The sequence below is a fragment of the Hippoglossus hippoglossus genome, chromosome 3, assembly GCF_009819705.1.
Source record: "Hippoglossus hippoglossus isolate fHipHip1 chromosome 3, fHipHip1.pri, whole genome shotgun sequence".
Classification (NCBI taxonomy): Eukaryota; Metazoa; Chordata; class Actinopteri; order Pleuronectiformes; family Pleuronectidae; genus Hippoglossus; species Hippoglossus hippoglossus.
This window is the reverse complement of record NC_047153.1, coordinates 15,218,712-15,233,759: the sequence shown is the minus strand read 5'-3', so window position 1 is coordinate 15,233,759 and position 15,048 is coordinate 15,218,712. Positions and strand designations below refer to the sequence as shown.

Genomic DNA, 15,048 nt, shown 5'->3' with positions numbered 1-15,048 from the left:
TCTATTCTCTGTTCAGATCTCCTCGCTCCGTGTTTGTGACGTCTACAGACCGTTGATTTCCAGCCTGTCGGTTATTAAATATGGAAGATGGTCATATCGGCTGTGACGTGGTGTTTTGCAGGAAATCAGGAGTAAAGAAACAGCGCCACATGTTTTTCTTCCCTCGACTCAAACTAACTTGTAGCCTCGGGCCTCGGTGCAGCAGCAGCGGCAGCCCCTCGTTGATCTAACGGCTCCAACTGACCCTACACGTCGGACCGGAGCTCCCGGGGTGACGGCTGCTGACCTCGGTCCCCTCTCTGTCTCTGTTTCTGCTTTGGAAACATCATGTCTGTGTTTTTCCGCTGGATTCACGGCGGCGTCGCCAGCGCAGCACCGACAGCAGCGACTGACTCAACTGTGACAGACCGAGGGACATCCTTGTTGCCACAGCAACTAGCCGCCACACCGTTTCCGGTTGGAATAACGAGGTTTCAAAATAAAAGCGGCCCGTTACGTTTTGTTGTATTTCAGTGATCATGAACAAGCGATGGTCCAAACTGTGTTTTCATCGGTGGCGAAAGGAACAATTTGATTCTTTGCTTTAGCAAATATGTAAAAAGACTGTTTAATGTAAAATATGTACATAAGATCAGTAAAATAAAAAAATATTGCAACCAAAAGAAGAGCAAAACGACTCCTGTGACTGTACATATTAGCAGATTATTATTACTCGTGTCTTGCATTTAACCTTCGAAGCAGATTAAGTTGCAGCTAATTTTTGAAAACTTGTATATGTGAGTGAGAAATTAATTAATTTCATCCTGGATTAATCTCCTTTATTTTCTTTCTTTGTCAAAGGCTTGTTCTATTCAACCGATAGTCGAAACCTCAAAATCATAAAAAAAATTAAAATAAGAGCAACATATCGTAAAAAAACTGGATCCTGGCATTTTACCTAAAAAAATACTTTTAGAATAGATGATCATAATAGTTGCCAATTAACTTCTTGTGGATTGACGAATCATTTTAATTTTAATGTTGATCATTCTATACCAAAGTCTCACATTTTATATGATGTTCCAATGTTTTGTATGTAAAAAGCACAATTTGCAGCGTAAGCACTAATTCCAGCAGTCGAATATATGTTGTGGAGTAAAAGTAGAGTTTATAAAGTTTCATAAAAGAGAAATATACAAGTAATACGTAATTACCCAACATGCTTATTTGAGTAGAGGGTGACTACAGAGATTTTTAAATGATTGTCCCTTTCTGTCATTACTAAATAACATGGTTTAATTCTATATTTGTTCCATCAAAGATAGACCTGTGGTGGTGGTATTATTATTTTGATTGTGGTTACGATTACTATGGTAATTATTAGGATTATAATTATGGTCATGATTGTGATTGTTATGATTATGATGGTGATGATTAGTTTGATCTTGTCTATTGTCATTTCATACACGTTTGCCAATTCAGCTGCACATTGAGCTTCACATGTTGGACTTTTACACTGAAAAGCATGTGCCGGAAGTCAAGTCTGCTCACTTCTTCTGCTTTGATCGTGGAGACAAAAAAAAAAAACTGCGAACCCCAGGAGAAGGACAGCGCCCAGAAGAAGTAAAACCTCTGCAAACTGTGCGGAGCATCGTGTTGGAAATGCGGCGGTTGTCTGCGGGTGGTCGGACATTAAATCACAGGTAGGCTGGGGGGGGTCTCCTGCTTCCATCGCCAAGGTCACAGCGAGAATCCTGGGAACATTTGTCTTGATGAGTCCGGCCGACGTGAAGTTGCTCTGCTGTGATGTAGTCGAGGTTAAACCCAGCAGCTGGTTCTCATGGACCCGGGGGTTCGACTCTCCGGCGGGGTTTCAGGGTTAGTTGTGAGTCGGTGGGCTCTTGAGGGTCCAGGGTGTCGGGGTGTGGGGGGGGGGAGGAGGTCCTGCTGTGGTCCGAGAGTGGACTTTTTTTTTTCTTCCCCCGTGGCCTGTGATGATCTCCGGGGGCTGGGGTGGGATATGTTCGGAATACTAAATGTGTCTCGATGCGCTTTCACAAGTTTGCTGGCTGAGCCGCGTCCTTACTGGGAGTAAAGAGCACGGCCACGGTGTGTGAGGGTGGTAATCCGACTCAGTGGCCTGCTGCCGCCGGGTTAGACTAATCCAATAATCTGGAACAGAGGTGGTTGCATTTTATTGTAACACCATTACCCCTTCATCCTCCTCCTCCTCCTCCTCTTCCTCCTCCTCCCCATGCTCCAACACACTCTGGATGGACACTTGTTTGATTGGCTGTGAGATCTATTTATAAATAATCTGATTTGAAATAATCCAATTGATGAGAGGATGATCTGATCGAGAGGAAAGGGATCACATTGAGGTATTGTTATGTTGAATACTTTGTCTCTTAAGAAGTAAAAAGAAAAGGTTGAAAACTCCATTTAAGTAATTTATTCTTCTTTGTAATGCATTACTCTCATATTTTTGGAAACAGATTAAAAAGTGAATAAAGATACTACTGTTTGGCTGTAGTAACTTGTCACATCTAATTGCTCTTTGTACAGTTTAAATACTGAAACTTTCTGATAATCAATCAATCAATTTGCCATCAGCGGAAAATTAACTGCCGACTTTCTTCATAACTGATTAATAGAAAACAACATCAAGAATCGACTAATTGCAGCTTCTTCAATATGAGGACTTGCTGTGATTTATACCACTCTGCCTCAAATATCTTTATCTGTTCGGCTCATTTTTCATCAGACAACATTAATTATGTGAGGAAGATAAGAGTCCAGTTTATTATCAAAGATCAAACGCGGATTAAAAGGGATTCTGAGATTGTCGAAGGCCCAAACCACAGCCTGAACGACTCTATATGTGCTTGTGCATAAAAGGCTGTTTTTAAACAAAACTCCAGTCTTGTGAGGTGATTGGAAACAGTGTCGTCTTTGTTCGCTCTGCTCTGTGCAGAGGATTAATCCAGCTAATGATCTCTAATGTAAGGAAGGGGATAAAAGCACATCTGACAGAGAGGAAACTGGGCGGCCAGCACTTATTATTATTATTATTATTATTATTATTATTATTATTATTATTATCATTATGAATATTTCCGACGCCTGCAGCGCCTGTGTGTGGGCTGCAGGTATACATGAGCTATTTATGTGTGGGTGCTAGTGTATGATTTGCATCTCATTCAATGTGTATGTGATCACAATGACTTTGCACTTTCATAGCTGGGCCCCCCTCCTTAAGGTGTTAGTCCGATTCCCCTGTTCCTTGGAACTGTTTGGCAGATCGTGGTTAGGGGTGTTTTATCCATAAAGGCTCTCTGGTATGGCACCTTTTCTTTGTCACGTTCTGACCGTGACCACCTGCGGTTAATCCGCCCCAGTGTAGCAGCTCAGATTATCGGTTTAACTGGACCACTGGTGGCTGCACCCCCCACAAGCCCACGTCCTCACTGCTGTGGCAGGATAACCTAGAAAGACAGCAGGGTGTTATCCATCTTATTCTCACATCAGCAGTGGTTATTCCTAATCATGTAAAACCATAATCCACATGTTTTCCACCTCGGCTACTCCGACAGGTGGAACACTGTATGATCCTGTTGTAGATAATCAGAAGCTAATTTCCCTTGTGTTTGTGTGTTTAGTGTAAGACAACACAGAGCAGATCCCACCAGTTGCTCTGCCCTGTTGTTGGCTCATTCACAGATCCCATGTGTTAATATGGGCTTGGCTCCTGCTTGGCAGAATTAGTTTGGTTTAAATCTATAATCCCTTTTGTGACTAGATTAACTCAGGCACGACCCTCTCTTCCTACAGTTTACCCCCGATTGTGGCATCACGCTGATCTGCGAGTTGTAATATCTTAGTCAAAGCTAGAAAAGGAATCTATTTTCACACACTCTCTCTCTCTCTCTCTCTCTCTCTCTCTCTCTCTCTCTCTGTGTCTCTCTCACACACACACACGCAGAGTAGAGCGATGGTTTTATATTGTTGGGCCAAACTTCTGTGTAGAATTTCCTGTGTAGAGTCGGCCATGAGACTTCCTGTACTCTGGCGTTGGATGTGGAGGGGGGTGGAGAAGCAGGGAAGGAAGGGGAAGAGAAGCACAGACTGTACTGCCTACTGTTGTCAGTGGTGGCCACTGTGACTGCCGCATGTATGTTGCTCGCCGTCTCAGACTTTCAACAAAACAACACAATCAGACAGAGGAAGCGAAAGAGTAGTTTCCATCCTCTTCTCTTCTTGCCCCCCCTCCACTTCTCTCTGCAGTGACCTTTATAATTATCAGACTCCTTGATAATCACAGAGTCTGAGGAAAAATGCTTGTCAGGTACAGCGAGGTATGAAGTGAAGCGGGACATTTTTGTCGCTAATGTCTCTTTTTTGTGTAATTACAGGACATGTCTTTTGGTTTGTTGAAGCCTCAGTGCTACACTCAGCTCCACAAGCATGCGACAGTAGTGACCGTATCTCTCCGTTCAGCAGGTGAGCAGCGTTCACTCTCTGCCCTGCCTGTTTCCTTGATGCCCCATTTGAATGTGCTTCATGTGAAATAATCAGGAAGTCTTATCAGACCTGATCCCATGCTCCATTTCTCCCCCTGCCTCTCCCTCCCTCAGCACCGTTTGATCCAAGAGAAACGTGCCTTGTAAGGAAGCAGGATGTTCACAGGATCCACCAAACTGCCACCCGCTAAAACTCCCCAGCCCGAGCGGCTGGATGAAGTGTACGCTGCCTTACGCAGAGGCTTACAGTGAGTAAACACATCTCAGACCCTGCCTGGTGGGATATCGCTGAAAATGTAGGATACCACTGCTCTTGGAGGATTTAAGTGAAGAGGTAACTGTGGGTTTTTGTTGTCAGGTCCTACCTGCAGGTCCACCAGCTGGAGCTGGACAGTCTGGGTCAGCAGATCAGAGAAAACAAGAGGAATGGTCGCCTGGTGAGAGCCCACGTCGTCAAACCAGTCTCACCAGTATTGACCATGATTATGCACCAGGCTGGTTGCAGTCGGGATGTTGATTTGATGTGTTGTGATGCTAAATGTTTTGATTATTTTCTGTTTCTTTCTTTTCCTGTGCAGGGGTCACTGTATGAGCTGGATAAGGTGAGTTTCATTCACACCGGTTTACACCAGGACACCGAAACTGTGAGAAAGAAAGAATAAGATGGTTTTATTCTGTCAAGCCTAATGATTGTTTTGTGTTTTGTAGCAAGTGAAAGCCATAGAGAGGTTCATGCGCCGCTTGGAATTCCACCTAAGCAAGGTGTGTATGAAAAGATTTAATGAATAGCTTCATGTGTTAACTATTTAAAGCTGCTCTTTTCAATGTTTTCACATATTGGCACTAGATGTGTGATGGGAAAGAGAGTTATCACCTTACTCTGCAGAGCTTTAGCATCATTTGACTGATTGTTGTGGTTCTCAAACCTACAACTTTATTGTTTTGGTTCAGTATCAGTCTCATCACTGTTCTTTCCACATGCAACAGCTGTTTATAGAGAAAAAGCTCAGAAAAACCCACTGCACACACCAAACAGTAGCAGGCACTCTTATTGACTGCTCAACATGGAGCATTTAGCAGCTAAAGAGTCTCATATTGACGTGTTCCACTACTTTCAACACAACATTGAATGTTTACAAAATCACATCATTAGGGGCTAAAACAAACAAACAAACACAAAATATTATTGCATAAAAATATACATTTCTAATCTGTGATGTTTTTCATTAAACCACAAAGGCTCTAAAAAAAAGTTCATGAAAACTTTGATTATCTGCAGGTGATATTCTAATGTTCCACTAATGTATTGAAACCTGTGTACTCGTTGCCTCTCCAGGTCGAGGAGCTGTACGATGCGTACTGTATACAGCGGCGACTGCGTGATGGAGCGAGTAAGATGGTGGCGGCCTTCAACTCCGCCACTGGCAGCAAGGAGGCCAGAGAGAGCCTGAGCGAAGCCAACAAGGGCTACAGGGAGTGTACAGAGGCAAGTGACAGCGCTGAGGTCAACAAGTCTGAACTTTATGTGTCAGCAAGTACAATGGCTCTCTGTGCTATTTATATTTTGTTGTAGGATTCTATCAAAGATTACTCAGTCTGTAACTTCAGAAGATTTTTTTCCAGAGTCCAGGATGATGTCTTTCAACTACTTGTTTTGTTTGACCAATATTTTGGGGTGGGAAACCTTTTTTTTTTTTTTATCAAGGGCCATTTCTACTTTTTAAAACACCCATTTTCAGCAATATTAAATAATCAGACACTTACATCAAACTAAACTTGCTAAAGTGATGAATGGAAGTCCTTGTCTTTGATGCGCATCTGATGTCAGATGGTAGTGATGATGATGATGATGCTACAGGCAGCAGGTTTTCCCAGGTTTGGGTCAGTCTGTCCTAAGCGAAATGAGCTGCTGAAGTTTGTTCAAAACTCAGAATGGGGAAATCTTGCGGACATACTTTTCATTAGTAGATCTCTAGCAGATGGAGCTTGTTGCTGAAGCTGGGTTGGCATGTTGAATTGGGCAGTGGGTTGTCGGGCACATCAGCTGGTTCCACATTAAACAGCGTAGCAAATATCTTGAATTCCTTTTGTTTACTTTTCATGTCCTCAATCTGTTTTTCCTGCTGCCTGAAGGAGTTAAGCAAATTCACCAGCATATTCAGACGTCACAGCAGGTTTTTGTTCTTACAGAGCATAAAAATGCAGAGTGTTACCCCTCTATAGTTGCACTACCCAGAGCATGCACATGTAGTTCTTGTTATGTGTGTTATTTCATCACAGGCCACAGAGAATCACTGAAATGTTCCGGCAGTGCAAATTATGACGTGTCATGTCACTAATGTGCTTTGAAACAATCTGACACTTTGGAACAAATTTTTCATTATCCGGTTCGAGCTCTTTGTCTGCAACAAGGCTCCTTTCACAGATTCTCCTTCTAATAGCTTCTCGTCTGTTTGCTCACTCACCACAAAACTCCCCTGCGTAACATTGTCTCTGTCAGAACGTGATCTTCTGAAATCTGATTGTTGGACACTCAAATGCTGCACAAGAGCGTTGACTTTATCCAATAACCTTTCTCCTTGTATCTCATCCAGTTAAGCTGCATGTTTTGAGCTGTAATGATGCTGGAGATTGAGCCTTTTTTTTATCACTGTGACCATGTCCCAGCAAAATAGGCAAACTGGCTTGTCTATGTCATTTGTAATTATAGAACATAGCTCTGCGACATTCCGCATCTACTTTATCTTATCTGGACAGTTGCCGTGAAACTTGTCGAGGATGGCACTTAACAGCTACGTGTGTGTTCCGTATTCGTCCAACAGGTTTACATAGTCAGAAGAGACCTCTCTGAATCTACTATTTGGATCTACTATTTTATGTTATTTTCTTTTATCGCAGAAACAAATCTATTGCTGACATGATAATTTCTTTGACCTAGATCAAAATGTCTTGTGGGCTGCATACGGCCTGGAGGTTTCCCACCCCCTGATTTAAAAAAAATATTAAAACGGAACTACACGTCATCACATCAGAGAATCTAAAAACAGTGACCTTTTTTGAATGTTGCTGCAGTTTTTCAAAAGTTTCTTGTTAACTTTCTCTCCAACAACAAATCAATTGATCGTTTCAGTTCTACATGTTACAACAAATGATCCATTATTTAAACCTGTCCCTCTTTGTGTCTCTGCAGCACATGTGCTCACTTGAGGGTGATTTAGAAAGTCAGATGGGGGAATTTCATGTCAAAATGAAGGGTGAGTCACTTATTACACTAATATCACTTCCTATTCCTCATACAAGTCCAGTTCTCATGTCTCTGTTGATTTCTGATGATTCAGGCCTTGCTGGCTTTGCACGGCTGTGTGCTGGTGACCAGTATGAGGTAAGAAACTGAAAATTCTTGCTTATAGCTGCAGATTTTTACAGAGTTGCTGTGCCCGTTGCATCACATCAGCTGTTTTTTTTGGGCCGCATCAGGTACTAATGCGCTATGGGCGTCAACGCTGGAGGCTACGAGGACGTGTGGAAGTCAGCGCTAAGCAGATATGGGACAGCGAAGACTATATTTTCCTGCCTCTCGTCACAGAGCTGCTGTCAATCAAGGTAATGAAATCAGCTTTTAAAATATAAGGCTCATATTATTCTAAATCTACTTATTCTATTATTCTGAAATAGGACTAGTTTTTAGCAAATGTTACTCAGAAAAGAATAAATGGTGCATTTGTTGGTCACTATTTTCAGCTGTGGATCTAAACACATGGTGCTTTAGTGAGTATTTACCGCTCTAGGATGACGTATATAAAGTAAACTTAAAGTAAACGTCAGTGTTTGTGTTCAGTTTAAGTGTCTGGAAGGTTGGGTCTAGATATTATCTGGAGTTTGCCTTTCACATTTGAAGAATCCAGCTGGAGATTGTCCAGGTAAAAACAGCAGGAGAATGTCCAGGATATTCAGGCGACTGGGTAGATCATGCAGGACATGACGGCTAAATCCCGCTGCTGAAATCTATAGCACATCGACACTGACGCTGGGCCTTATCACCAAATACTCTCAAATCTGGTTGTCTTAACGAATACTACTGTGTTGTCTACATCGTGCATTAGAATCGTCATGAGCGAGTATACTGGAAAATGTGTGGGGCAACTGACTTTTGCGTTCTCTGAGTGTCAGTGGTTGAAGGCTTGAGCCAATTATCATCTTTCTTGAGTTCTCATGGTTTCTCCATGTTCTCATTTCCCTGGCATTTGGTTGTCAAGGTGACGGAGCTGAAGAGCCTGGCCAACCACGTGGTGGTGGGCAGCGTGTCCTGTGAAATGCTGGACCTGTTCTGCCCACTCCCCCAGACGCTCGCCGTGGATATCAACGACCTCGGGACGGTGAAGCTAAACTTGGAGGTCACCTGGAGGTTTGTGTTTGCCATGTTTTTATTTCTATGTACATCTCCGCACTTCTATATAGGTGCACGTGAGGGAGTGGAAATTTCCACTTCAGTGAACCAGAGAGCTTCTGTTCCCACATCATGTGATTACAAGCATCATAGATCAGCCCATAATCAGATTCTTGTACTTTGAAGTTGACTCACGTTCAAGCTCATAAACCATTAAACAATACTTAACCTGCAGCACACAGCTCATGTCCTCAGGATCTTTTTATTTCATTTTTTGTAATGTTTAGATCTAAGTGTCTGTATCCCTGTGGCTCACTTTATGCTCTGTGGCTTTCCCCTCTCTCTTTCAGTCCGTTTGATAAGGACGACCAGACATCATCCACCAGTACGGTTACTAAACGGCTGCTGTCCAATCAGAGCCCTCCAGACACGCCCTCTATGCGGGAGCAGGTGTTTTATGTGAGTCACCTTATTCAGCCTCAGTTTTTCTACTAACAGCAGCTCCACCACATCTGCTCTGACACCACTGTGGCCTGTTTCACAAAGACAGACTTTGACTGTGGTTTAGATCTCACTGATGGTCAGACTGCAGATGAACATCTACACTCGTCTGTTGCACAGAGCCAGTTACGGACTAATTTGCTGTGTGTCCTGGGTAAATTTTTTTCCAAACTAAAAAATATGAGCGATCATGCAAACCACATCAGACAGCTCGGCTCCATTCTGTTCAGCGGAAAATGGATTCAGTTATGAAGCACATGTTACTAGGAAAATAATTTAATTAACAAAACAGAAATGTCAACACAGTGCCGACGTGAAGCCGATGCTGCTGATATCTGCTGAGATGAGATTTTAATCTGTGTAACTTGTGTTAATTGAATTGTTAAAGGCCGATAGAAGGAGTCACATTTATTTCTCAACATTGTCCCCTTCTTCATTTAACACTTCACACTCATGGGGTCGTGGAGCGTCTCTTCTCTGTAGATGTCGAATCTAGTCAATAGTCTTCTATGTTGCGAGGGTGAGTCATCTTCCAGACTCTCTCCGCCTCCACATTTGAATGGCTGCTTAAAACGCAGCAGAATTACATCAGCAGCTAAATTCTTCACCGTGAAATAAGAAGGGGCACCCTCACTGAGTGTTGCCACTATGTCCTTGTGGATCTCCGAGGTAGCAGATGACTGCACAAAAGTCAGTGTTGTCCATTTTCAATCACCCAAAATAGAAATACCACAGACGCTATTCATTTGAAACTTTCTGCTCTTTTTCCACTCAGACTTTATCTGCATGTGCAGGTTTAGAGTTCATCTCCTTTTCAATAAACCATCGTAAGAGCAAATTTAAAACTGCAGACAAGTCTGACATATCTTAGTGAAACAAGCCCCTGGTTCATAATTGTAGAAAGGCTTTGTTACAGCCATGTAAATCAGTCAAACACTGTAAACACTATTTTTACTATACATAAATACATATTACTATTTGCCATTTACGTCACTGATGGCTACTATTACTGTCGTGTCATTGGCTTGTTCTATTTCAGCTGCTCCCCAACTGCTTTGTGTGTAGCGGTAGCACTGATGTGTGTGAGGATATTAACAGAGGACTGTGTGGTAGGACATGTGGCTGTGGGAGTGGCGTGTCTGACATGAGGAGAATGAATGATGGCAGTCATGGGTTGTGTGACAGCAGTTTGTATGAGCGAAGCTGTGGTCCTTGTAGCTGTTTAATAGTGGTTGAGTAGCGCTCCATCATGTCCTCCTCCTCTTCCTCACCTCGCTGAAGAGCGTGCCCCATGGCAGGCCCAGACCCAACTGCTCCGTGCCGGAGGCGTTCCACGATGTTGCGACGGACAGGACGGCATCGTTACACTGTGAATTCGGCCATACCACCCCGCGATTCACCTCCGTGCAGTCGGTGTGTTGGGACGTAGATGTAGCTGTAGTTTTAGTTTTCAGTGATCCAAATGTCGTGTCAAAAGAGGGTCGTGTTTTGGATTTCAGAAGAAATCCAAAACTAATAATAATAATAATTTCTTAACCAAAAGTAATAAACATATGACAAAAATGTGTATTTAATTGAATTCATTGTTCGAATCCAATCAAATTCATAATCCCAATAGAAAAAGACAAATCACATATTTAATAAAATATTTAAAAAAAGACTAATCAGAAGATTCTTGAGCTCAGAGTGATGCATCACCATTACATGCTGAAATGTAAACAGAAGCTAAAAACTGATTCAGTTCATATGACGATGCAGCAAAAATTCAAAGAAGCAATTTTCGCTTTGTTTAAATTAAATTCTACATTTCAGTGATATATTTAGTATATTGAATTTGATAGATTTAACCAGTGGTTGTCAAACATTTTCTGACATGCCATGGCAGAAAATGTGTCTGATCCCTGTAAACCAGCATGTTTTTATAAATCATTTACAGTGTTTTTATTCCCGCCTGTGTTTCCTCTCTAGTCTCTGCTGAAGCGACAGGGAGAGATGGAGAACGGGACAGTCTGGTCCAACTCCTCTGAATCCTCCGACGACTCCTCCAGTCCGGCGCTGGCTCATCACGCTCAGAGGCTGACGGCCTCCAACATGCTGCAGACCACTCTCCCCAGTCAGCTGTCGCTCACTCCACACAAGTCCAGCGCGTCAACGCCGTCGCTCTCGTCCAACCAAGAGGAGGACGAGACAGAAGCCGGGGAGGTCTTCTCTCAGACAGATGCGGTGCCAAACGGCCATCTGCAGACTTCCTGCTCTCACAGCCTTGTGGGCGAGAGCAGCCCGGACTGTACTGTGACTGACAGGGCGTCTCTGCGGTCAGCTGACCTCTCAGACACCTCAGCGGACCTGAGCTGCTCGTGTCCTGACGTCTCCTCTGTACCTCCTGTGTCGTTAGTGGAGAGAGCAGATGTGCCTGAAAGTGGCATCCCACAAGTGTGTGTTTCAGCAGAGGTGGTAAAGGATGATCCCTGCGAGGACTCCTCTTTACAGGCTGAAGCAGAAGCAGGGGACAGCACCACTGAGGCAAAGGGTGGAAACCAGCTAGAAGCAGCAGAGAAACACAGTCAGCCTCACCCGTCCAGTCCGGAGCTCAAACAAGCAGAGGCCGCTCCTACGGTGAGCTCAAGAAAAAGTTCATGTGGAGTTTTCAAGTGTCGATAGTATATATATTATATATTATTAACACCTGCATTTTTTTTTCTCCACAGGTTTCTTTTCCTACTTCCTCTAGTTTCATCCAGGAAGTTGAGACAGCCCTCGAAAGTTTTGACTTTCTCAACTGCTCTGACCTTGATGAAGAGGAAGAGGAGCAACAAGTGAAAAATGAAGGAGAAAAGGAAAAGGAACAAGGAGAGAAAGACAAAGGAGAAAAGGAAGAGCAACTAGAGAAAGATGAGGGAGAAAAAGAAGAGGAGCAAGGAGAGAAAGACGAAGGAAAAAAGGAAGAGGAGCGACAAGAGAAAGATGAAGGAGAAAAGGAAGAGGAGCAAGGAGAGAAAGACGAAGGAAAAAAGGAAGAGGAGTGTGGCCAAAATGACGACAACCAACACAAAGTGGAGGAAGAAGAAAAGGATGAAGGGAATTTCTACTCTGGTGGAAGGTCAGAGTTGTTTTTTGTCACAAACACAACACAAGACATGTTTTTAACTTTACTGTTCTGGCTCATGCTCATGGCTTCGATGAGCTCTGTTCACCAACTGTACACAACCTGCTCAGCACCAGACACAGACACACAGTTCTCAACTAGCTTGTTAACATAGTTCAGCATTTAGCAGCTAAAGAGACACAATATTTCCTTTAGGAGTTGGTGGAGGCCAAATCAGAGCTAAGAGAAAATTCATCAGGTGACCAGAGACATTGCTCCAAATAAATATGTTCTGTTACATATTAGCAAGTGCCTATTCAGCAAAGTGGTACTTTTAGTTTTTATTACGAACTATTTAGTCAGAAACTGTCAATAACAATAAATCATCTCTTCACGGTTACCAAAAGCTTCACTGACTAATGAAAGATTATTGAACGCGTTAACCAGACACAAGCAGAGGTGCTCGAGGTGTCTGTGGCCTGGCATTGGATGAAACAGTGCAACTATACAATAAAAGCATAATCTTATTAAACATAATGTGGTAGTGGAAGAAGGCTTACTTGGAGAAAAGCAGGAACACTATATGTTAAAGGTTTTTTAATTGATGTGTGTAAATTTGTGACCTTAGTGTTTTGTAGTCTACATCTTTTTCTTTCTCTCAGCAGTGATGACGAAGAGGAGGGAGGGGGCCTTGAGATCCTCATGGAAGCCCCAGAGGGATTTAGGAACTCAGATGAAGATCGTTTCTCTGAATCACAGGTAAACATTATTCATCGAACCATCTGTTATCAGACCTTTTATGATAGCCAAAACAAAATGAGAGCTTCGTTTTTTTTCTTCAAAAGGAGTCGAGTGTGGAAGACGTGCAGGATTTGAGAGAGATTGAACTACCTGAGGATAAGGAGGAACCCAGCAAGGGAAAGGGAGCTGAACGACACGGTGAGAGGAGTTTGTCAGTAAATTGATCATGTGACGACGCCCCTGCAGGCGTAATGACTTTGTTAATGTGCCCTGTGCTTTTTTTAATCCTTCAGGAGAGGACGCATCACATGATCAAGAGGAGCGTCCCTCCACTCCCAGCCATTTGGCCACGACTGTCTTCTAATGACACAGTGAAACCATAGCGAAACCATTTCTCCCGCTCTGTTCTGCTCATGCCATCTCCCTCCTCTCCCCCCGAGGGACCAGAGGCCTTGAGGATGTCCCACTTACTGCTCAGACAAACAAGCTCCTCCATTACGGCCGAGTTTGTGCACATATCTGCCTTGTTTGACAAAGAATGATAAACCCTGGGGTTTGATGATAAACCTTCAGTCAAGTCTGAAAGTCACGCCCCACACACACACACACACACACACACACCCCTTCAGTAGTTCTTTGTTCATTCAACACACGCTCTTATCACGTTGCCTGAGTTACAGTGGGATGCCACTTAAGTTTACACGTTCATCAACTGTTCCTGTCATGTGAAAATTCCGTGTCCAAAAACATTTCAGGAGCAGCTAGAAGGGGCCTTGTTCTTGGCTTTATTAGTGTGTTTTTTTTAATGGTCTAATAATTTAGAAATAAGTTTTATATGTTGGAGTTGGTGGATTTCTTCAATCCACAGAGAAGCATACAATCATTTGCCGAGTTGCGTTACAAGTTACCAGTATTTTCAGATATGGGAAAACTATCGAGGTCAGGATTTTTCAGTGTTAAATCGGCGCACAGCCCGGAGCTCTTTCTGACCATGTGATGTTTGTCTGAGGATGTTCATTGACATGAAGTCATTTCCAAAGCAGGAATTCACCCTGAAAACCTACAGGATATTTTCATATTATTCATCAGAGATGAGAATTTTCAGAAATGAAATGTCTAAGCTGCACCAGGGCCTGAGCTAAAAAAAAAAAATTAACGTGTTTTATATATATATATGAGAAATGAGTATAAACACTTTAAAGACAGCAGTTTGAGTTTCTCTCCAAAAACTTCTCCCGGTCCAGTTTTTACAAACACGGAAACAACCTGCAGAGTCAAACTATATGTAAACCTGCATGTGTCGCTGCCTCACACTGCCAGCATGTCTGTGTAAAAAGCTCCAGTGATCAGTTTTAAGTGTGTAAGCTAGGCTCCACTCAGAGGACGCCCTCAGCTCTGTAGCTGTGTACAAAAGCTGCCTCACGGGGGCGCCATAGTCTGTCAACGTCATTGCTTTCCATTGTTCTGCGAAGCCTCGTCATTCAGAAAGTGCCTAAAGAGACAGGATGTAAGGTTTTAAATGCCAGGACGGGAGAGATCAGGCGAAAGAAAACAGTGTTTATTTTCTGAATTACTTTTAAGAGTGTGCACAATAAGAGATATTTACTGTTTCATATAAAAGAATTGTATATGTCTTGAAATGTTTATGTTCAGAAATGTTTAAACTTTATAAAGCTTTCTTTAAAAGTAACATGTTGTGGTGAATGTTTTTTTACTGTGACAAACTGTTGATTAGTTGGGTAAACATCACAAGAATGCCCAGCACCAACCGCTCCTGAATTTAATATTAGACACTCTTTAAATTGAAGATGCTGTAAGAACTGAACATTAATAAA

At 42.8% G+C, this 15,048-nt stretch overlaps 2 protein-coding genes across 9 annotated transcripts in view; both read left to right on the top strand.

Annotated features, from left to right (window-relative positions):
- Positions 1 to 1,526: 1,526 nt before the first annotated feature.
- On the top strand, positions 1,527 to 14,903 carry LOC117759058 (rho family-interacting cell polarization regulator 1-like). Of its 7 annotated transcripts, none has more exons than XM_034581059.1 (19): positions 1,535 to 1,682; positions 4,392 to 4,479; positions 4,614 to 4,747; positions 4,858 to 4,936; positions 5,078 to 5,101; positions 5,208 to 5,261; positions 5,836 to 5,985; positions 7,690 to 7,753; positions 7,838 to 7,881; positions 7,977 to 8,102; positions 8,756 to 8,904; positions 9,237 to 9,345; positions 10,669 to 10,800; positions 11,356 to 12,003; positions 12,096 to 12,224; positions 12,372 to 12,487; positions 13,138 to 13,231; positions 13,318 to 13,411; positions 13,507 to 14,903. In XM_034581059.1, exons 3-19 carry the CDS (start codon positions 4,656 to 4,658, stop codon positions 13,575 to 13,577), a joined length of 2,175 nt encoding a protein of 724 aa, XP_034436950.1. In that variant the 5' UTR covers positions 1,535 to 1,682; positions 4,392 to 4,479; positions 4,614 to 4,655; the 3' UTR covers positions 13,578 to 14,903. The 7 variants fall into 7 exon arrangements, with proteins under 7 accessions (XP_034436948.1, XP_034436950.1, XP_034436947.1 ...); XM_034581056.1 differs by having other exon boundaries at positions 12,300 to 12,487; XM_034581051.1 differs by having other exon boundaries at positions 7,977 to 8,097; positions 8,751 to 8,904; positions 12,096 to 12,487.
- The window catches only part of pigb (phosphatidylinositol glycan anchor biosynthesis, class B), a 33,128-nt gene continuing 31,802 nt past the window's right edge, over positions 13,723 to 15,048 (top strand). For both annotated transcript variants that reach the window (XM_034581065.1, XM_034581064.1), the window contains exon 1: positions 13,723 to 13,804. In XM_034581065.1, coding sequence (XP_034436956.1) covers positions 13,772 to 13,804 — 33 coding nt within the window. In that variant the 5' untranslated portion in view covers positions 13,723 to 13,771. The remainder of the gene's footprint in view (positions 13,805 to 15,048) is intronic.